General features: G+C 32.1%; 2 protein-coding genes across 2 annotated transcripts; one reads left to right on the plus strand and one right to left on the minus strand.

Moving 5' to 3' along the window:
* The first annotated feature begins 71 nt into the window (after positions 1 to 71).
* LOC148627950 (uncharacterized) lies at positions 72 to 10,310 on the plus strand. The gene is made up of 10 exons (XM_088582060.1): positions 72 to 327; positions 1,957 to 2,051; positions 2,608 to 2,776; positions 3,424 to 3,535; positions 3,860 to 4,002; positions 4,678 to 4,816; positions 5,059 to 5,200; positions 5,611 to 5,716; positions 6,205 to 6,306; positions 7,254 to 10,310. Exons 1-10 carry the CDS (start codon positions 138 to 140, stop codon positions 9,671 to 9,673), a joined length of 3,618 nt encoding a protein of 1,205 aa, XP_088438186.1. The 5' UTR covers positions 72 to 137; the 3' UTR covers positions 9,674 to 10,310.
* Positions 10,311 to 12,113: 1,803 nt separating this feature from the next.
* Positions 12,114 to 22,310, minus strand: LOC148627951 (GATOR1 complex protein NPRL2-like). Its single transcript, XM_088582073.1, has 11 exons — positions 22,167 to 22,310; positions 20,720 to 20,811; positions 19,816 to 19,984; positions 19,329 to 19,437; positions 18,931 to 19,067; positions 17,176 to 17,273; positions 16,493 to 16,529; positions 15,688 to 15,781; positions 14,812 to 14,932; positions 13,547 to 13,704; positions 12,114 to 13,056 (listed from the first exon to the last, which is right to left on the minus strand). The coding sequence occupies exons 1-11, from the start codon at positions 22,227 to 22,229 to the stop codon at positions 12,989 to 12,991; spliced, it is 1,146 nt and encodes a 381-aa protein (XP_088438199.1). The 5' UTR covers positions 22,230 to 22,310; the 3' UTR covers positions 12,114 to 12,988.

A 22,310-nucleotide genomic window follows, 5' to 3' on the forward strand; every position in this document is an offset into this window, starting at 1 on the left:
TTTGTAAACGCTACCCTCATTGGATAAGGTAAATCCAATCGACTAATTAAATTTGCTGTTATTTCAGGCTTAGGAATGAAAGCGATGGTAGACGATACTTTTGCACGTTTTTGGTTCATGTATATGATATTTCAGTTATGACAACGACAGCAGTTGCTCACAACCTCAAAGAAAAGCCACGAACAGGAGATGTACTCATAAATGAGAATGTCACTTTTGATGGCTTGCTGTTATCAGATTCTATCCTCAAAGGTTTAAAGTCAGCTGGTTTTGAGAGACCCTCTCCAATTCAACTTAAAGCTATACCTCTTGGAAGATGTGGACTTGGTAATGATTCTGTTTTTTTTCATTGTCCAACTCCTACCTAAAGATTTTTTGTAGTCCAATTCCTCCCTAAATTATTTGCACAGACAAGTTCAGAAATTCAACTTCTGTCCAGTGCACTCATTTGATTAGTCTGGAGGGGCCTGATTTGGGGGGGGGGGGGGGAATCTCATCACAATTCACGAATTGATTTTTTTGTCAATCACAATGCATAGAAAATAAATTTCCATGATCATGGATCACGAAAATATAAAAAGAGTATTCCCAATCAATCTCGATAATAGAGATTCAGGAGCTGGTTGTTTGTGTTGTAGATTGGTTCAATTATGCTACAATCAAATCTATTACTGGCTCATTACTTGTTTACATGTTGAATTCTCCCAGGTTCTAAATTAAATCATGCCACTTCAACTTTTTAAGCAAGAAAGAGAACTCAATGGAACTCTTTTTTTCCGTAATGGAAAAAAAATCATGAGAATGAAATATATGTCTCAATCACAAACAATGAACATAAAACTTCAATGAAAACGATTCACGAACAATGCATTCATCACGAATCATGAAAAATAAATCTGTAGAAAAATGGATCATGATAACGAAAATACGCTGATCACAAATAACGAAAATAAGCCATCAGGCCCCTCAGTCTGAATAACATCTGACCCTGTAACCCACCTCTTTTTTATTTGGATATTGGTATGTTCGGTTTGGGATCAGAAAGATGTACCATACAAAATGTTGGAGTACCACCCTTCAACCGCTTCTAATGACTTTAAAGTTGAAATCATGCATTACGCACCTACATTTTGTACCCAGTTCCATTCCAGAAATCATGTTTCTGATACCATAATTGCTACAAATATTACATTTTCTACTGAAGTTTTGATCATTTTTCATGAGAAACCCTGTTATGTGATCATTTTGAATCGTAATACATGTGATGTTGTGCAAGACAAGAGTAGATGGAGCTTGTTACTTTGGTAACAGACACATCATTTTCTACCGGAATTAAGAATTATTCTGTTAGATTCCAGTTTTCAAAATCTTGTCTGCTATATTCTGAACCAAAAGTAACAAGCTCTGCTCAACTTGAAAGTCATTAGAAGCAGTACTGCCCGAAACACCAACTTTTTGTATGGCTCATCGTTCTGATTACATCATTTTCTAAAACACTTATAATTGGCACCATCATTCTGTTGATTGTTTGGTCACCCCTATCTTAGAAAAAGCTTTTATTTGATTTGTATTTTTTATTGAAGCTAGCAAATGTTTTTTCTAGACTGCTTTGGTTTTCATTCATGTTTAAGATAATCACTAACAGACTATCTGAATAAGGGTTACAACAAAATTACCGACCACTAATCAAGTCAAGTCCAAAATAAATCTGGCAAAATAGATATTACACCACCAGAGGCAGCTTGTACCACAATGTTCCTGACTTCATGCAGGCATTTCAAAATAGATTTGATGCCATTTTTAAGCTTCTAAATGTTGTCACAAACCAGTTTAGGACACAAGTACATATATAGTGAAACAAAGTTGATAATATAACTATTTGTGCTTCCTTCATGGAGTGTTAAAATGCAAATTCCATGGTGAAAATAGTTCAAATCCATTGGTTTTTTTTTTCAGATTTGATAGTGCAGGCAAAGTCTGGAACTGGAAAGACATGCGTGTTTAGTGTTGTTGCACTTGAAGGACTCCAGTTGGATTCTTCAGCTCTTCAGGTAATGATGAATGAGAGGTTTTTATGTGATGTCTTGTTTTTTTTATTCATAAAATGGAACTTTCTTTTCCTGGTAGATACCCTTTATATACAGTTAACTAAATTTATTTACTTACACCAGTCAAATTTTTTTGGCTGTTTTTTTTTTAAGTAGCAAATTGTATGGCATTTTCCAAAAGAAAAAATATGTAATATAAAAGAAGCCTTTTAGAACCATTTACATGCACAATAAATGTATTGCCAGACAAATTTTATTATTTTCAGAATATAATTAGTATATGTAAAGCAGAAATGTTGATGAAGTATTATTTTTAATTTACTGAATTTTTCAAAACCTTTTAATAATTATACTAAACACCTCTCAACGAAATGACGGTTGTGGTAGATTTATCGCAATTATGAACTATATATTAAAAAAAAACAACAAATCATTGAACTAGAAAAGATTTTTTTCAATCATCAACTTGATACCGTAATTGGAACATCATAATTACCAATTGATATTTACTATTAGTATTTAATATCTGTTTGGTCAGTATTTTATTTTATTATTTTAGGTGTTGATACTTGCTCCAACAAGAGAGATAGCTATTCAGATATGGGATGTGATCAAGTCTATTGGGCAACCTTTACCACAGTTGAAATGCTACACCTTTATAGGTGGAATGCCAGTACAAGAGGATAGACAGAAGCTGAAGAGGTGCCACATTGCAGTTGGTACTCCAGGTATAATTATTTCTTATTACCATAAGATGTAGTCAAAGGAAAAGCTCAAATTTGACTTAGTAATTGTTTTTATTTGAAATTGAGTAACTGAATTTTCAGAGGAAAAGGTACAATATTTCACCCTCTATTTTACAAAAAAATAGTCTTTAAGCAATTGACAAAAATGTAGTATACATTGTTAAATGGATTGATTATACTTTTTTTTTAAATGGTTACTGCTTGAATATTTTAATTGACTGCATTTGCTTTCTCATACATTCTACTTGGTGTAATATTTCCCCATATTCAGTCAATTCAGTTTATTACTGAATACAACCTTAAAAAATACAATTTGTAAAGTGACCCATATGTAAGTACAAGTACATATTTTAAGCAGAACAAAAGGAATTAAATTAGGTAAATCTAGAGAACCCTTGACTTTTTTTTTTCATTTTTTTTTGGTTATGTTTTGAGAGGTATAAAGTTGTTAGGGAAATGCTTTTGAAATATTTGTCTTTTTCTATCCAAGAAGATATTTTTTATTTACTTGTATTGAAATTGAATAGTAGATTTATGAGGTAAGATTTGTGTCTCATAATTATGAGGAGTGAACAAAGCATGGCTGCTTTAAGAAACAAATTTTACAGAAAACTTTTTTCTTATTTCAGGAAGAATTAAGCAGTTGATTGAGCAGGGAATAATGAATATTGAAAACATCAGAATGTTTATATTAGATGAAGCTGACAAACTACTGGAAGAAAGTTTTCAGGAACAAATCAAGTAAGATACTATTAGCAAAATATTATTAAGTAATTCAAAACTCATTTTTTGTGGTGTTCCAAATGCAAAGTATTGTGTCCCTTTAGTGAATAACGAAATATATTTGGTCTGGCAAAAATTTCAGATATATAGGTCCAAAGCCTGACAACTTTCAAGCAAGTGTTAAGAAGTCTGTATATAAGAACCCTTGTATCTTATTCTTTTTAAAATTTTACAATGGGTAAGGGCATGATGCCCAAAGTTAATACTGATTTAAATTTATGCTTCATTCTTTCATAGAAGTATTTTGTTAGACCGATTTGTCAACATTTTTTTTCGTTCCAGTTGGATATATTCTACTTTACCAGACAATAAACAAATGTTAGCCTTGTCTGCTACTTATCCAGAGTACTTAGCAGAACATCTCACAGCTTACATGAGGAATCCTACATTCTTGAGGCTTAATGTATCTGATCCTGCATTGCTAGGTATTGTTCTTGATACTTAATTTATCAGATTCTGCATTGTGCAGTATTGTAACTATATATTTCATATTACTGTGAAAGTATTATTGTTTGTGGAGTACCAATTTTCATGGTTTTCATGGGTTTAGTAAACTACCAAATTTGCTTCCCGACAAAAAGTAAACTTTCCATTCAATTGTCAAATTCACGAATTCAAGAATAAAAAACTGATAAGTTTTCCCTAAACTACGAAAATTAGTACCCACGAATAAATGTACTTTCACAGTATCAGATCATAGTATAGTTTTGATAAACATTTAAAATAGAGGAGTCCCTATAAATTTCCCAGATTATTAATTTCCAATTGTCTATTGTATAACTGTAAATGTATAAGTTTGGTTCTGCAAAAATTACCAGTTATACAGTAATAGCTTAATTTTGTTTTCTCATTTAAGTATTTTAGGTAAATTTTACTTTGAGATGCTTTTTAAAACTAGGACCAAAATACAAAATAGTCCTTTAAAATTATTAAATTGAGGTTTACCTCAAATTGAAGTCTTCCCTCAACTCAATATTTTACCAATCAGAGGATATGAAGAAATGCTCTATCAGTCCTGCTAATTGTTAAAACTTGTAGATATTGTACATAAAACTGGTGTGAATTTGAATATAACTTGTTCAGTATCACATATTTTCTAGGAATAAAACAGTATTACAGGACTGTGAAGTTTCACCCTCTACCCAACAAACTGTTTGAGAGGAAGGTTGAGGAGGTGACAGAAATATTAACTTCAGTAGAGTTCCAGCAATGTCTGATCTTTTCTAACCTACAAACCATGTAAGAATAATGAGTTTCTGTATTCTGTGATGCGTATGAAAATTTTTATAAGGCTTCATTGGGCACTTTATACATTTATGAAAAAATGTGACTCATCAAACTAATAAATCACTAGCTGATTACTGATATGTAGAATGAAGTTTTTTGAGTAGTCACAAAATTGTTACTAAGCAAGCTTTGAAGTTTTTAACAAACATTTAATAACCATTCATATTTTATTGTAATTTTGCTCCTTTTTTCAGGGCCCAAAACATGGCTGATGCCCTTAATGCTAAAGGTTGGCCTACTGCTTGTATTGCTGGTTGTCTGGACCAAAAGGACAGGAATCTAGCCATGGAAAAGTTGAAGGCCTTTAAATGTAGAGTCCTGATATCAACTGATTTGGTGAGTTATGTATAGGAGACATTCGATCTTTAATGGAACAAAATCATTTAGAATGTTTTAATAATAATGTATGATTTTGAGGGCAAAATGTTTTGTTTTGCATAAACTACATGCACATGCACTGCTGTAATAAACTGTATTTGGTTAAAGTTTGTTTTGTCCAGAATTAAGTTTTTTTGTGGTGTATTAATATATGACTCAATAATTAAACTGTTTCAGAATTGTTGCTTTCTGCTCACTTTCTTATATTATGAAATGAGTGAAATATAGTCATTTAATAAATTTTAGAAATCTAAGAGGCATAAGATAGGATGTAGCTATGAAATAGACAAGAGTTCTAGCTCTTATCAATTATCTGTTCAGGTATCATGTCCATCTATCTTATTTCATTTCATTCATTTTACTTTTAGACATCAAGAGGTATAGATGCTGACAAGGTGAACTTAGTTATTAACCTGGATGTCCCAAAGGACCATGAGACTTACCTCCATAGAACCGGTAGAGCTGGCAGGTTTGGTAAGGCATCTAGTCCATATGAGATGCTCAAAACAGGCCCGTATCCAGAAATAGTGTTTTTTTGGTGGTTGGGGGATGGAAGGGGGGTATTTAGATAAAATGTTCTTGACTTTAATAGTGCTCTTTTTTAGCAGAATTTAACACATTTTTGCTGGATGGGGTATGTAACCCTCAAACTCCCTGGCTAAAGATCTGTATAAGAGTTTAAGACCAAATAATTTTCCAAGATCAGTGTGCAATACTGTGACTTACAATGTGAAATGTGTCATCAATTTTTAATATTGTTCAACAAAGTAGCTCAAATGGAATATAACATTAATTTAATTGTTTGAGTAAAAAGGAAAGCAAAGATATTCCTGTGTAAATTTGATTTCTTTTTTGTGAAAGTAAAGTTATGTGGATTTTTTCTAAAGGAAATATTCAAAAGTATATGATTTCGGAGTCCATGTCAGAAGTTTGCTGTAAATTATATCATATTTTTATTTTAGGAACATTTGGAGCCTGTCTTAGTATTGTGAGTGATGGACAAGAACTTACAAATCTACATGCTATAGAAAAGAAATGTTCTACCACAATATATCTATTAACAGGTAATAATAATGGAATTTATCAAGTTTTAACTGAAGTGAACTAAACAGGTTTTTTTTTCAATTATACAAAACTCCCATGTTTTAAACATGCTAAATGTAGATGCTTATACAAGATACCAAAGACATGCTGTAAAAGGGTTATCAAAGAAATAACAATCGCAGTTCGTTACTGACTTTATGGCACATCAAAATTAATATTGCTTTTTCAAATCAATATTTTACAGTCACGATTCTAGTTTTGCTGTATATTTACTTCTGGTTTTGCCCATTTCCACTCTGTTGACTTTGTTAATCATCATTCGATACCACTTGAAATTCAAACATTCATTTGGCAGAATATTCAAATGCAAGTATATCAAGTTACAGTTTTTACTTACTTTTTTATTCCAATTTCAAACCACAAAAAAATAAGAAGAAATTTTCAGTTGTATAAGGCCAGAATATAGCATTTGCAATGGAAATCCATTCAAATTATGGTTTATATCTTTAAAGTTTTCTTTTTTATAAAATCTCACATCATCAGTGCACCTGGTCCATGCTCCTTGTTTTTAGTGGAGTCCGAGTTGCTCATTTACTTTGTTATTTTGTATGTATTGTTTTGGTTATTTTATGCTCTTTGTTGTGTATGTCTATTTTCCATGTCTGGTCTATGTCCCTGGATTACATTCTTTTGATTTCCATTAGAATTTTGGTTCCCTTGATTACTCTCTCAACTATCCTCTCTGTTGTCACATAAGGTCATGAAACACTGTCTCCATCTGTGTCTGTCCTTGCCGAATTCTACTGCTCCAGCCCAGTTGTGATGTCTTGCTCAGTAGTCCTATGAAATGCCTCACTCCCTTATTGAGTTAAATGAAGAATAGTCTAAAAATAAACAAGTGATTTATTTTAAAATTACCTTCACTTGTAGATAGAATAATGACTTAGATTGCATTTTTGTTTTTCAGACCCTATTCCAGTTGATTTAGTTAAGTCAGCAGGCACAGTTAACTTGGATGACATGGTGTCTACTCAGAAAATATTTACTGATGATCAGCACTCTACCAAATCAGTAGTCAGTGGCTTGAGAAGTCCTGTCAAGGCTGAGAGATCACAACAGCATATGAATTGTGATGCAAAAGATGCTGAAATTAGTGATGATGCAACTATCAAGATAAGTCCATCGGAGAAATTTGCTTCTTTTAGAAAAGTTAACTTTGAAAAGGATAAATCTGTTAATAGGACAGGAATAAAGTCAGTGCAAAATGATGTCAGTAAGATGAATGGAGCAATTGATGAAACTGAAAAGACAGAAATAGATGAATGTAAAGCAGAAAAGATTTTAATCAGTCGTGATCTAGCCAGTGAAAATGGGAGATGTAATGATCAGTGCTTGGATGAAACTAAGAACCAAAATGATGAACACAAAATATACGATTCCACTATTAATCACATTGATTCTGAAAAGCAAACTAAGATCAAAAGTAAGCCTAAACCTATAGGCCACAAATCTGCCAACTTTTGGACTCAGTTGATAGAGGAGAGAAATGATGATGCAGATTATGTAAAGGAATTTCGTGCCAGCCAATTAGAAGATGACATCTTTAGTGTTTCTCCTACTGAGCAAGATGATCAGGAATTAACTAGTTTCAAACAAGAAGTTGTAGATCTTCAATTGGCACTAGAAAGTGCCAAAATTGAAGAACATACTGGAGACGTTATAAAACGAAAGACACCCAAGCAAACAAATAAACAAGAGCAATCATCTGCTCTTGCTAGTGAGGAGGAAAAAAAGGTTGAAGATTTGTTAAGCAAAGACCTAAATGAAAAGGTATTTGATTCAGTTGTGAAGGACATGAAAAAGATGGAGATAAAAATTCCATCTTTGAAAGAAACAATAGGATATTCACCTATAAAGGCTCCACATTCGTACGATAGTGCTTTAAAAAGTTTCATGAAGTTTAAAGAAGCTTCAAAAGATGGGACTGAAAACTCCAGTGTTGGACCGACGGTTGATAAAGGTACTGAATGTAATTCAAAGGAAACAGACAGCTCCTTGAACGATCATATGAAGAATTTTCATATTTCTGATCAGAGATTGTTTCATGTTAAAATTGGAAAGACTATAGAGTATGACAAAGAACTGTTGAATAAAGTAAGGCAATTTTTAAGTCTCATGCCAGTTTCTATGAGCAAGTCAACAGGAAGTTCTTCACTGAAATCAAGGGGAGTAAGTAGGGAATGTAATGTTAATGACAAGGAAACTGAACAAGGTCAGCATGATCAGAGAAGGCAAATAAAAGCAGTTAGAAGTAGAAAACTTCAATCTAAAAGTGAAGAAAAACTAAAGCAGCCCTTATCTGTTCAAAAGGTAGAGGAGGGTGACTATTCTCAATTAAAGAGCAATGATCAGAAGCTGTACACGAGAAATGTAAAGCAGATGCCTGATTTAGAGGATAGTGTGAACAGCTCAAATACCAATTCATCAGGTTTACCTTCAATTCTGAGACAAAGCAATGAACAAAAGAGTGAAATTAAAGATGTTCCAAAAGGAAAATGCCAAAGACCGAAGAGTCACAGGATCGGCTTGTCTCTTGGTGCATTTTTGCAGGATCTTCAATCAAGTAGTCCAAATGAAGGGATGCCTAGCAGTTTATCTACATTAAACAATTTGGAATCTCAGCCAGACTTTCAACAAAATCCAGTTGAAGAATGTAAGATTGGAGTTTCTGACCAAACATATCAAAGTCAATCAAAACAAAGGTCTTATTCTAAGGATGTCATTAACAATAAAGGAAGTGTGTTTGACAAAAGGGATAAGTCAGCACTTAATCATTCATCTGAATCAGAAGACCTTGGTAATGATTACAGTTACTACAAAGAATCTCAACAGAAGAATCACAGAACTAGGAATAACAGGAAAACAGAAGATTGTCATAGTGAAAGGAAGCCCCACAAGGGGAGACATTCAAAACATCACAGTCATAATTATAATTGGTCAACAAGCAGTGAGGAAGACTCTTATTCTGATGTGGAAGACAATAACCCCTGGGAGTCATACATGAAACATTATCAGAAGATATTTTCTTCTCACTATCACCCACTTAGTTCATTCATGAATATGCATCATTATCCTGGTATGAATATGCAACAGAATCCTTTTCTGAATATGCACCATTTTCAATATATGAATATGTATCATCAAAATCCATATATGACAGCTTACAACCCATATTTGTATTATAATCCTTGGATAAATCCATTTGGTCAAGCGCCATTCCAGAGTAGTCCATTGACTTATCAGCAAATGATCAGAAATTTGGATAATCAGCAAAAATACATGAGAAAAATGTTAAAAAACTACAAAAGAATGACTTTCGCTGAATAAATTTGGAAATAAAATCACACAAGCCATTTTTTTCTTGCATGTGATGTACTATTTGAGCTACTCTATTAAAATTGCTGTTTAAATAGGGACTGAAACCAAACTTTTTTTTTGTGGTTTTTACTGATGGTATGGTTTACCATTGTCTCTCCATGGTTTTTGTATCTATTGACAAAAGCTCTTTTATGATTCTTTTTTTTAAATTCAGATTTAAAGTTATAGTCTGATGGGAGATTCCTTTAAAAATTGGTGGTTTTTCATTTCCATCTGGTGTCCTTTATTGTAATACATGTTTTTTGTTTTCTAGTCTTGTTTGAAATCAAATACAACATCTGTAATGACATGTTTATATGATGTCTTTTGTATGTATGTTATAGTATACTGCAGTCCATCTGCCTCACAATAACTTCACCCATTGTATGACAACTCAAATTTGTTATGAGATTTAAACATTTTGTCTTCAAGAAAGCTTTTTGTGTATGGTTGTTTCCATTAATTTCATTTTAGAGTTATTGGACTTGAAACACCCAAAGAAGGGGAATAGGTGGATCATTTGCTTTAGCACAGCTGTTTATTGTGTTCCCACTTATTGTCTTAATAATTCAATTAATATTTATACATAAAAAAAACATAAGTTTTATTTCTTAGACATTCCCTCACCAACAGAGAAAAATAAAATTTTGCATGCCATTCCTGCATAAATTTAAAAGGGACAGACCTTTATTTCCCCCTTTCTTATACCACTGTTTGAAGTATTCTACTGAACAATTCTACCAGTGCTGTGCAGCCAACATTTGCCTTTGAGAAATTTTAACATTAAGAACTGAAAATTTTCATTTGTCTGGAAAGTTTGACAGTAAAACAGATCTGAAAAAATTTTATGATAAATGATATCAACTTAAAAAATACATATTCCAGTGAAAAACTCTCTGAAACAGTTATACAGGTAAAGTGAATAAATTTGAATGCAGCCTTTAAATTACCAGACATAAAATTGAAAGTCTCTGATTGTCAGCAGAATTGATCAAGCTGGAAATAATATGTAAGTGGGTTTCATCATTTGTCATTCTATTTCCTATTGTCAGTGAGAGCTACCATATTAAAAATCTAGCTGTGAGAGAACATCTGGAGTAAGGCAAGGTACCTTCTAAGTGCTGTATCTTATTGTAAGTTGTAGTATTGTTATTAGTTTCATGGTTTAAGCATTTAATATTAGTGGTCTTTAATTTTATGCCTTGAATGTACATATACTGAATGAATTCTAGCAAGTTTAACTTTAAAACTCAGAAATTATCTGCTACATGATATCATAATACTGTGAAAGTTTGTGGCGTACCATTTTTCATAGCTTTGGCAAACCACACAATTTGGTTCCCAAAGAAAACGAAATTTCTCATTCGTTTGATGGAATTGTCAATCCAAAAATTCAAGAATCTATGAACTAACATTTTTCTCCAAAACCATGAATCCATTACTTAAAGTTCTTTCACTGTATACCTCATTTTGTAGTATCAACAGACCCTCAGATGATTCATAAAATGCTCTGGGAGGTTCAATTATCTTTAGTACAGTGTACATGTAATACATAGAATGTCCCTTATGTTTTTCTTCTCTGATACTAGTACAATGTTTTTCTTTCCAAGTTAAGAAACTTCAAACACTGAAAAAGGGGACTGTATTGTGTGCTTTTATGCAAGCATTTTAGGTTTTTGATTTATCAAAATAACTTGTCGCCAGTCTATCACTGGAACTTCCCTACCATTTCTGAACACTTCACAAAAATATAGTCTAAATGTAATTCCATTTATATCATTCAATACCTCTTTTATAAATAGTAAAGATGTTTCTTGCATTTATTCTGCTCAATAGTATTCTATTATTTCTGCAAATAGAATTGAGATCTAGTCTTCATATCAACTGAAGATTTGAGGGACTCCTTTTTGGCCCTGAAAGATAATATTTATTAATAAATTTGTATTTAGGAAATTCAGTTTTTGCAGTAATGTATCAAGAAGCAGAAAATGTGTTAAGCATAATCCATTTAACACACTTATCAGTCAAATTCTTCAGTCTTTCATTAATAGTTAATCATTTATAAACAGGAAGTGAAGAGCAGTGATCTTAACCAAGTAAAATTGGCGGGAAAATTCAAATTCATAAAAATGTCAAGTTTTTGGAAATCTTACATTCATCAAGGAAATTTTTTATAAGCTGAAATTAGTTTTAATAGAGAACATTTTATAATAAATAATCTGTTACTGTAGTTTTTTAATGGTAATGCTAATTAACTTTTGGACAGTTTTAAAAAAAAATTAGGAAAAAGGTGAAATGGAACAAAATTTGTATTTGTGTGCGAAGTTGGATCAGATGTATGGATTGACATCCGATTTATACATATTAGGGAAACAACAGTTCTTGATATTAAATATGAAAAATGCAAACGTATGATCACAATTTTATTTTACATCATGTAATCTTCAAAATTTTGTTCATGTTACAATTTTCACAAGAGTCAAAAATCTCCAGTGCTGACAGCACTTTGACTATAGTCATAGTTTTTCACATGTTGAATTATCTGCAGGGGCGGATCCAGACACTTTGAAAAAGAGGAGTGTCAGCTGGGGTTACTTAGAAAAGGGGGGTGCTAGGACATTACCATTTTTTGTCAATTTTACTCATGAAAAAACGACAAATTTTCCAGCCCCCTGTACCCCCTTTGGCTCCGCCACTGAATTGGAGATAATCATATTAAATGAACCAAATGACCATAAAATAAATATTTGATGTTAATGGTTCTTAGTAAAACATTTATAATGTACACTCAAAACTTAGAGATGTGACTTCTTTCCAAAAATTGTACCAGCATAAGGGTCAATAATCAAATATGTATGGTTAACCTCTACATATTTTATACAACCACGAGGAATAAATTAATCAAATTTATGCTTAGCACTTTAATGATGTCACATACAGATTACAGAATCAGTGTCCTGCAAAAAAGCGTACAATAACAAAATAGTTGCGTTATAATAATCATATCTTCCGTAAGTAATAAAGTCTGAACTCTCTATGAATCAAATGACGTTACACCAACAAAACTAGCGGGATGGAGACGACTCTTGAGTAACTCTTTACAGATGTTCAAGATCACTGTTCTTCTTCAGCTTCAATAGTCTTGAATCATACCCATTCACAATATCACCCATGTAAAATGTTTGGTAGTCAAGACAATTCACATCTTTGGGAATCAACAAGTCGGATCTCTGTTTGCATTCTGCTGCAGCTTTAATTCCTGACTAACTTCCAAGTCTCACCAATTTACTTCCAGATGATGACTACACTTGGGTCACTATCTACTCTCTCTTCAAGATCCTGATGGCTTAGACCTGTACAATTAATAATTTTAATTTGTGTAGTTAAACACAAAATATACAATATGAAATTATATATTATCAAATTCATGTATCAACCCAAGTTAAAAGGGTACTAAGTAATGAGGAAAAAATTAGCATACAATATTAAAACTAATCAAAATCAGAGAGAAATAAAAACCAACACAAATACAGTATAGCGTCATTATAAAAATCTTGTGGTTTTTTCAAGAAAGATAATTTATAAAAATATAAATGTACAAAGAGATAGGACAATAAGGGTTAAAAATTAATGACCCTGCTTTAAATGAAATCAACATTTTTTTTCAAAATTTGAAACAAACAGGTCTAGTCTCCCTGAATAATACGTTATTTCTGATGCAATTTATGTATTCTACTGAAAATAAATCATTTTATTCATCGAAAGACCACATCTGGAATGAGATATTTTAAGCATTTTACCACTCATTTTGTTTCTGTGACCTTTGACAGAACTTTAGTTTACCTGTCTTTGAACATATTTCATCATAGCTATGGCGTCCACTAAACCATGGATACAGCTGCTGTAGTCTGGGTGTGCTTGATTTATCTCCTGGGAATTTGATTGGGTACTTCTGTAGTCGTCTGACAAAACCTTTCATTAGACCAAACTGAATTAACTTCCTGCAAAAAATTCAAATTTCTACACTGTCAATTTAGGAAGTATTAACCTCAATTTTGACAACACATTATGGTTTCATGTAAAAAAAAAAAAAAGCAAAATTAACAATACTTTAGAAAATCATCTTTATCCATTGCATGGAAACATTCTACCGATACATTTAATAAGCAAGTCTTTAGTTTCTCATTTTTATGCACTTGCAAACAAAAAATGATGGGTTATATATAGGAATTATTCTGTTTGTATTTCAACCTTGACTTGAAGGCTATCCATATAAATCTTCAGCACAGCATTTTCTAAACTGATTCCTACATTATGCAGGAATGGCTGGCAATGTAGCTTTGTATCAAGGGAGATAACTGTTGCTGAATGCTGTGAGAGATAATCAAACTTGTTAAGAGCTTATAGGAAAGGTAATTCCAGTTATTGTAAATGAATACTGAGCAGCATTAGCTGATGAATTTAGGGAAGATAATTTTTGTGTGATCATTGAAATGGTACAGAATCCAATTCAATTTCCAGTTTTTTTTTATGATTAGACCTTGCATACAAATGAAACTACTGTAACCATTCAATAAATTTTCATACTTAAAATTCAAAAATCATTTCTTAGAAGAGCTGTGAATTTCTTTTTGAGAGAGTTTTATAGTTCTCTTAAGTTTCATAATGAGCAACACCGGAGAATGTGACCTTTCTACAGGATTGATTGATTGGTTAAACATCCCTTGGCAGATATTTCATGCATTTCTGTCACTCTTAGTATTATATACATGTGCAATGCAGAAAAACTCTGACTACCAATTGGATGAAACTCTCACTGAAAGACACTATGTTCTGAGCAGTAGGAATGTAGTCAAATAACAAGTTTTACATTCAGTTTTTTGTGGGGTGCAGGATCCCTGCTATTTTTGATTGGATTTATAAATGCTATGTTTTTTTTAATTTACATAAATAGTAATGCCTGCATGATGTGCTTTAAATTCGCCTCTAATGTGCTGGAGTGCCATTTTTTACCTGGATTACCCTACCCTTTTCAAAAGCTGCAAGAAACACTTATAACCTTTCTTAATCCTGAAGAAATTACACATATTCAAGATGTCATAACCTACCTTTCATCAATTTTTAAGGAATGTGGGTTTACTGGTCTGGTACAAATGTCTTTCATGGTGACACCTGGTCCCATAGAACAATACAACAAAAAGATGTCTCTAAAGTTAGGTCTCTGATAACCTACAACAGATAACATGATATACAGAAAGGATATCTAATGCAAATTAATATTCCTTAGTCTCTATAATTTTGACATTTGATAAAATGGTGTCCTGCAGAATATATTTCTAATTAAGGCCATTGACAGCTTGCTTCTCAGTGAGGTCTCCAATATCCCTCCTTCCGAGACTTGTACAAATAGTCCAGGACATTAAAAGAAACTTTCATCGTCATGAAGTGTATGAAATAACTGGTACTCTATTTTGGTTTTTTACAAGAATTTAAAAATTTTAAAGTTTCACACTTGACTTATTATATGGTCCATTTTAGGCCTAAATTTATGGCATTGGCTCTCCAATATCTTTGAATATGAACTAAAGAACAGCATTCCAAAATCTGCCAATATGTCAATTAACCATGTCATAGAAATCTATATACCAGTAAATTCATCAATCAAAAGTCTAAAAGGAATGTTTTCCTGATAATGTTTACAAGGCAATTAAAGCATAATTTTGAAGTTCAGTACATGAATTAAGCCACAGAAGTGCACTCAGACAGACATCTAGCCTTTGCTATGACCCTGCATAGACTTTTGTCATGCTTTTGATATAGCACAATGAAAAATGTCAAAACAGTCAACCCTTTGAACATTTCTTCTAATTACATTTACAAACACAATACTTTAAACATCATAACACTTTATATGCAATATGTACCCTAACATTGCTAGGATCCTGCATTGTGTTTGTTAGAAGGCAATAATTCACCAACTTTACCTGTTTTTGCCACATATTTAACACATTCCTCCTGTACTCTAGGGTCAGTATATAGGGACTGTATATCTGGATGTGTTGTATATATGTTTGAGTACTGAAAATATAAATAGCATTTAGTAAAATTAAAGTTTTCATAATGATAATGAAAAAACGTCAAAGCTCATGTGTTATAATGTTGAAAGTAAAAAAACTTAAGTTGATATTTTGTGATACTCAACTTTCACAAGTTATAAAAGTTATTTTCTCTATGATTCCTTACTTTGAGTGATTGACATTCAGTCATAGTGGAATTTATATTGATCGTTCATCTATGACTTCACAAATGGTGTTGGGAGAACATTGAAAGAAATGTTACAATGTTGCCGTTGCATTTCATAGAAAATTATACACAGTCATACAAAAGCCAAATTTTTCATTTCACTTTATCCATGGCGTGATATCACAAATATCTAGCCTTCTTTGAAGAAGTAGAAAATAAAATATATGATTCTATCATTGGGTATAACCATATCAATAATAATTATAACAACAAAATAATTTTATAAAGATCTACATCACAATTCAAAATTCATGTTTTTACCATTTTCAATGTGTATGGTGAGTTGATTGCAGAAACTGATATCAAAATGCAGCAGATGACCACGAGTCATGAGAAAATGTTCTATCTTTCATAGTTAATTTACTGAAGTACAATATTTAAATGTGCAATTTGATATGAAGAATATTCTCTCCCTTTATAAGTCATCTCCTCCAAAAAACAATAATGTGTACAAGCATCCAGAAAATACATAATCTGCCTACTCACCTGAAATATTGGTATAACTTTTATAACTTGATAATGTCTGAAAGAAGAATTTGATACAAAGTCATGAGAACAAGAATGAGTTCCAAACTGAACTTGTAAGTTCATTTGCAAATAGAAAAGAAAATTATTTTGTTACTATTTGTTGTCTCTTGAAATTCAATTCTTTATTGGTACATGTATTTATGAGTCACCATATCCTTCCATTGATAAATCTATCAAACCATGTTCTTTAAATTTTCATACACAACTACTGCTAAACCATTTGATTGATTTTAGTGAAACTTACTATAAATTTAGGAATCCTGTGTAAAAATAATTTTTGCCAGATGCTTGTATAGGGAGGTAATAAAACATGATTCCTCGGAAATGCTCAGTAGATATGTAGATACGCAGGAAGAAAGATAATTTTTGTCAGATTTTTCCATTTGGAGATAAAAAATTTTGCAATGAATAGTATTACAAGCTGAGAGTATCATTTAGTGATGTCACTCAGAGCTGTAGTGTCCATCCGATGGACAAGTATAGATTGTAAAAAGTTATCTAATACATAAACAAATATCACCCACATCTGTCTTAAACAAAAATGTACTATTGGTACATGTATACATAGAACCAAAAAATAATATGTGCAGACGACTATTCACTTTAGAATCCCTTGATATCCTGTAGTAAGTTTAGCTCACATAAGATTCTGTAGACATGACCTGACCAAATTGATCTCCACATCAGCTTCACTTGCTATCTTAGCCACATGGTTGTAGCCATCAATATATGACAAAATCTGAAATTTAATGATCAAATGTATAAAATCACATTCTTTAAATATTTGCAAGCATGTTTGTGTTCATGGGATTTTGAAGAAAAATTCTTGCTTTCACTCAGAATAAAATTAAAGAACCTTAGTGAGCGTGTTCACATACCCCACGTGTCCCAATGTTGGATACTCAAATATATTTGTTTGTAAGAGAAATACATGTAGAAGGACCCCAATAAAAAAAGGAATAACAGTGTTTTGTTGGCTTTAGACCTTTATCTTCTAACTAAATTTTGTTACTCAGAATGGTAGTTTCAAACTTCAGACTGTGATTTCTTTGAGTTTTAGTTAATCCAAAGTAAATATCATCGTAACGGAACAAAACGTATACTTGACCTGTAACTTATCATGGTGAACTTAAATACCAAAAATCATCTTATAATCTGCAAGCGTTTGTAAAATAAGTCTGAAAAATGGTTATTTCTGTGAATTCAGCTAAGTTCAAGGCCCATAATTTCGGTAAAAATCATCGGAGCGGAACCAACTACATACTTGTCCTGTAACTTATCGTGGTGAATTTTTATATTTATATACTAAAAATCATGTCAATATCTGCAAATGTTTAAAAAAAAAATGCGGAAAACTGTTATTTATGTGAATTTTGCGAAGTTCAAGTTCAGTGATTTCTGTAAAAATCATCAGAGCGGAACAAAACGTAAACTTAACCTGAAACTTATCATGGTGAACTTATGTACCAAAAATCACGTCAATATCTGCAAGCATTAAGAAAAAAAGTCTGGAAAACTGTTATTTCTGTGAATTTTGCTAAGTTCAAGGCCCGTAATTTTGATAAAAATCATCAGAGCAAGACAAAAATTATACTTGACCTGTAACTTATCATGATGAACTTATATACCAAAAACCATGTCAATATCTGCAAGCGTTTAAAAAAAAAGTCTGGAAAACTGAAGATGGACTGACGAAAGGACTGATGGACGGGTCAAAAACATTATACCCTTCCCAACTTTGTTGCGTGGGGTATAATAATAAAGTGAAATAGTCATATTAGTTAAACATTGATAAAATGGAATCTTCATAAAACATTGCTGTATTAAAGTACATGTTTAGATTTTAGCAGTTTCTGACCTCCTTGGATAGATCTTGCCCGTTACTTTCTTGCTAGTATAATGAGTTATCTCCCCTATTAGTAAATTTAGCCCTACATTACATTTCATGATACCCCAAGCACACGGTTTGGGGCTTATACAGGAATTGCCCTGTCAGTCTGCCAATTTGTCTGTCCACATAACTTGAAAGTAAAACTTCTCCTTAGCTGCTCTATAGATTTCAGAAAAACTTTTATAGGCAGTAAAGGCATCATATGTAGACATTTAATATGATCCGAGACAGTCATATCTGCAAAATGGAGATAATCCAACTATGATGAGTTTTACATGTTGAAACCATGTTAGCTCAACTAAACCTTAACTGCCAAATGGTTTTTAGTGAAATTTTATAGGACGGTTAGGCATGACAAGATGTGCATGAAGGAAGATTATCAAACTTAAGGGATTAACATGATACCAGGTAAGCCCATTTAAACCTGGACTTTTTCTCTTTGTGAGCTCCAAAACAGTATTTCTAGTTCAATATAAACATTTGTTCACATAGTAATTTATCATACCTGTTGTGTTGTTAAATCCCAGTGGCACATTTTTAGATTTTGTTTGTCCTTCAGAAATACAGGAACATCCTGGTCTTGTACTGGTGGTGGATCATATATCTTTGGAGCAACCTTTAAATGAACTGTACAACTGTCTCCTATGGTAAAAAATAATTTTATTGGTAATTACTACACACACATACTAGACCTAGACTGAAATCTGTTTCTAGCTTTTTTTTAACATACTTTAATGTTTTAACCACAAATATATTATACCACCAACAATAAAACTGCAACAGTATACTAGACATGTAATTGTAACAATATTTTTCTGAAATTTTGCTATAAAAACAATCATGTACTGGTATTTTTCTGAATATACAAAAATTCATTCCATCCTAAATAGATCAGTCACATACCCATTCTTATACTACAGTGACCATGCTTGTTAAGTTGGCTCATCAAAGTTTCTAAAAACTCCAATATGTTGTCCTTGTTCTGCTCATTTGACAACGATTCATTTTCAGTCTACAATGATAAAAAGAACAGCCACATATAATTAAAATTTCAAAGAAAATAAAATAAAATAAAATAAACAAACCTTTGAAGACAGTAACTATCTGGTCTGTTACAAATGGATCATATTTTTCAGTAGTTCTTTTTTTAAGTATAACCGACAACATATCAAAAAGCTGATAGTAACAATCAAATATCAAAATCGCAATGAAGTATATCAAATTATTTCATTTTAAAAGTTTTCTGTAAATTTTACCTGTAAATTATATGGTTAAAAAAACAACTATGTGTATATATCGCATGGAAACTCTGGGAAGTCAAACGTAAATGCTCTAATATTTGCTGTTAAGCTTGATAATTCACAGCAACAAACAAACAACTTCAACCAACCTCAATCTGTTTCAAGTATGATGCTAACTTTTTGACAACAGTTTCATACTTGGTTGTCTCTGCACCGCTTTCCATGACAAAGCATAAATTAAAAAAGTATGCATTCCTTTCATACTTTGGATTTTTTATAATAACTGGACAACCAATTACTTTCTTCCCTAAAGCACTTCTACAAATGAAAATTACAATCATATTTGAAAACATTTTAAAAATCACTCACTATACCTGTCATGCAATGAAGACATTACCTATGCACTTGCCAAGAGCAGTTCTTTAGTAATTGTGGTAGTGTAAGGTCATTTATAAAATTTTCTTGGTTCCCGGGCAAACCAATTATCTCTTTTAAGGGTGCTCTTTAACCCTTTTTATTACCATATTAATAAAATATAAACAAATTATAACACAGATCCCTCATCAATTGTTCTTTTTATGAACTATGTAAAAAAGCACAAAAATAACATTTTGTGATTTGTAGAAACTAAGAAGAAATGCCTCATCCCCTCATTGGTTGTCATGCAAAATGAACCAAGGAACCAAGAAATTAACTTTGTCATTTTTGTATTTTCAGACATTATTTCACATAGCACAAATGACCATTGTTCTTAGCATACTTGTACATTTGTAAATCATTTTTTTAAATGTAATCCAAAGTCAAAGTCTCACACAGACCATGAAGGTTGCATACAATATGGCTGAAAATATATAAATGCATTTGTTGTAAAATTTCCATAATACCATACTTCAATGCTGTACTGGTTTCTTAGATACCATGTACATGTACACAAATATACCAAAAATTAAACATTAAAAAAAAAACAAGTAAATGTATGTACATGTATTTTGAAGTAAGTCTAATTTTGAACTTCATTATAACAGTTTGGTATACAGGTCTAATTATACATACATGGTGATAAGTCTCTCCTTAAGATCAGGTTTGGTGATTATATAAGGGTGAATGGCATCAAAATCTTCTTTCGACACCACTTCATCAGGAATCTGTTTTAAAAAAAATTAAAAATAAACATGAAATTTACACTGGTGACCTGCAAAAAATTAGGAAAAAAGTCCTTTCTTAAACTTCTTATCTTTATACAGGTATCTTGTTACCATTTTTGAGTTTTTTTGGTGAGATGACATCTTCTTTATACAACTAACAGAAATAAATCACATATACAAAAGACTATCTCACTACATGATTCATGACTGAAAGAAACACAAGCAGATTAATAAACCAACACAACGGCTATAAACACAGTCCGTATAGTTTCGCTTTTTACCCTTTGACCTTAAAGACGCTCTTCCATAGAAACGCATGTCACTTGATCGCAATTCTGTTTCCCGATTGGCCAAATACTGATAACATAGGGGCGTTCGAAAAAAACTGCATTGAAAATTGGAATTGTGTGCCATGTGTTATTTTCTGAATGAAATGTAGAAAATTATATGTGAAAAGAACAAATTTTACTGCACCGTCTATCTTTATTTTTAAAGATAGTACTTGTTTAAATTATCCATTAACTAATGCTTAATATATCACACCAAAAAAAAGTCTCTATTGTAGGCCATATAGATTATTACAGACCTTTGTTGGGTGATAGAAAGTGTAAAATGCCAAAAAAAAAACTTTTTTTTCATGACATGAGAAAAACTTATTTATTATTCATTATGTGCATTTAAATAATTAGTCTGAATTTCCTCTGACCTTGCAACCCTCCTCTTTTTTATTTGGATATTGATATGTCGGGTTGGGGTCAGAACGATGTGCCATACAAAATGTTGGAGATGTAGCGGTACCGCGGTTCCAAAAGTAACAAGCTCCGCCTACTCTCTATTACGGTTCAAAATGTCAACAAAACAGGGTTCCTCGTGGAAAATTATCTAAACTTCAATAATAAATGTAATTTTTCTAGCAAATTTGGTATCAGCATACAGGAAAATGATTCCGGAATCGAACTAGGTAGGTGTGACATGCACAAATTCAACTTGAAAGTCGTTACAAGCAGCTGAAGGGCGATACTCTGCGGTATCACTAAATCTCCAACCTTTTTGTATGGCACATCATTCTGACCCCCACCCGACATATCAATATCCAAATAAAAAAGAGGAGGGTTGCAGGGTCAGAGGAAATTTGGACTATTAAATAATGTAGGAAGCAATTATATCACAAAAAAGTCTTTTACTCAGATTTTCGTTTAAATAATCTAGTTTCCTGTTTTTCTATCTGGTGCTCAGAAAAAAGACCGGTTTTCGGTTATTCGAGGTACCATGCTGGAATTCCAGAGTGAAAGAAGGTTCTGACAGTCGGTTTTTGTTCTTGTTTTTTTTCTATTATTCTAGTGCAAATCAATTACCTGATATTTTATTTTGGGACCCGTTGTTGGATGAAACTCGGATAAACAAATTCCATTGATCATTGCAAGAAATAAACGATTAAAAATCTTGTATTTCTAAAATAAAACTAGAATTAGAAAGCTAATTCAAAGGGAGACAATTCA

This window comes from Perna viridis, chromosome 1, assembly GCF_037379345.1.
Source record: "Perna viridis isolate PV_CMFRI_1.1 ecotype Kerala chromosome 1, ASM3737934v1, whole genome shotgun sequence".
Lineage (NCBI taxonomy): Eukaryota > Metazoa > Mollusca > Bivalvia > Mytilida > Mytilidae > Perna > Perna viridis.

Excerpts from the sequence above, each read along its gene's own strand:
- LOC148627951 (XM_088582073.1), bottom strand. The coding sequence starts at position 22,229 with ATGATCAATGGAATTTGTTTATCCGAGTTTCATCCAACAACGGGTCCC. Across the intron at positions 19,985-20,719 it reads AAGGAGAGACTTATCACCAT|AAGTGCTTTAGGGAAGAAAG; the intron begins GTATGTATAATT and ends TTTCATTTGTAG. Across the intron at positions 19,068-19,328 it reads TCACTGTAGTATAAGAATGG|GAGACAGTTGTACAGTTCAT; the intron begins GTATGTGACTGA and ends TTTTTACCATAG.
- LOC148627950 (XM_088582060.1), top strand. The coding sequence starts at position 138 with ATGACAACGACAGCAGTTGCTCACAACCTCAAAGAAAAGCCACGAACA. Across the intron at positions 2,052-2,607 it reads TGGATTCTTCAGCTCTTCAG|GTGTTGATACTTGCTCCAAC; the intron begins GTAATGATGAAT and ends TTATTATTTTAG. Across the intron at positions 6,307-7,253 it reads CACAATATATCTATTAACAG|ACCCTATTCCAGTTGATTTA; the intron begins GTAATAATAATG and ends TTTGTTTTTCAG.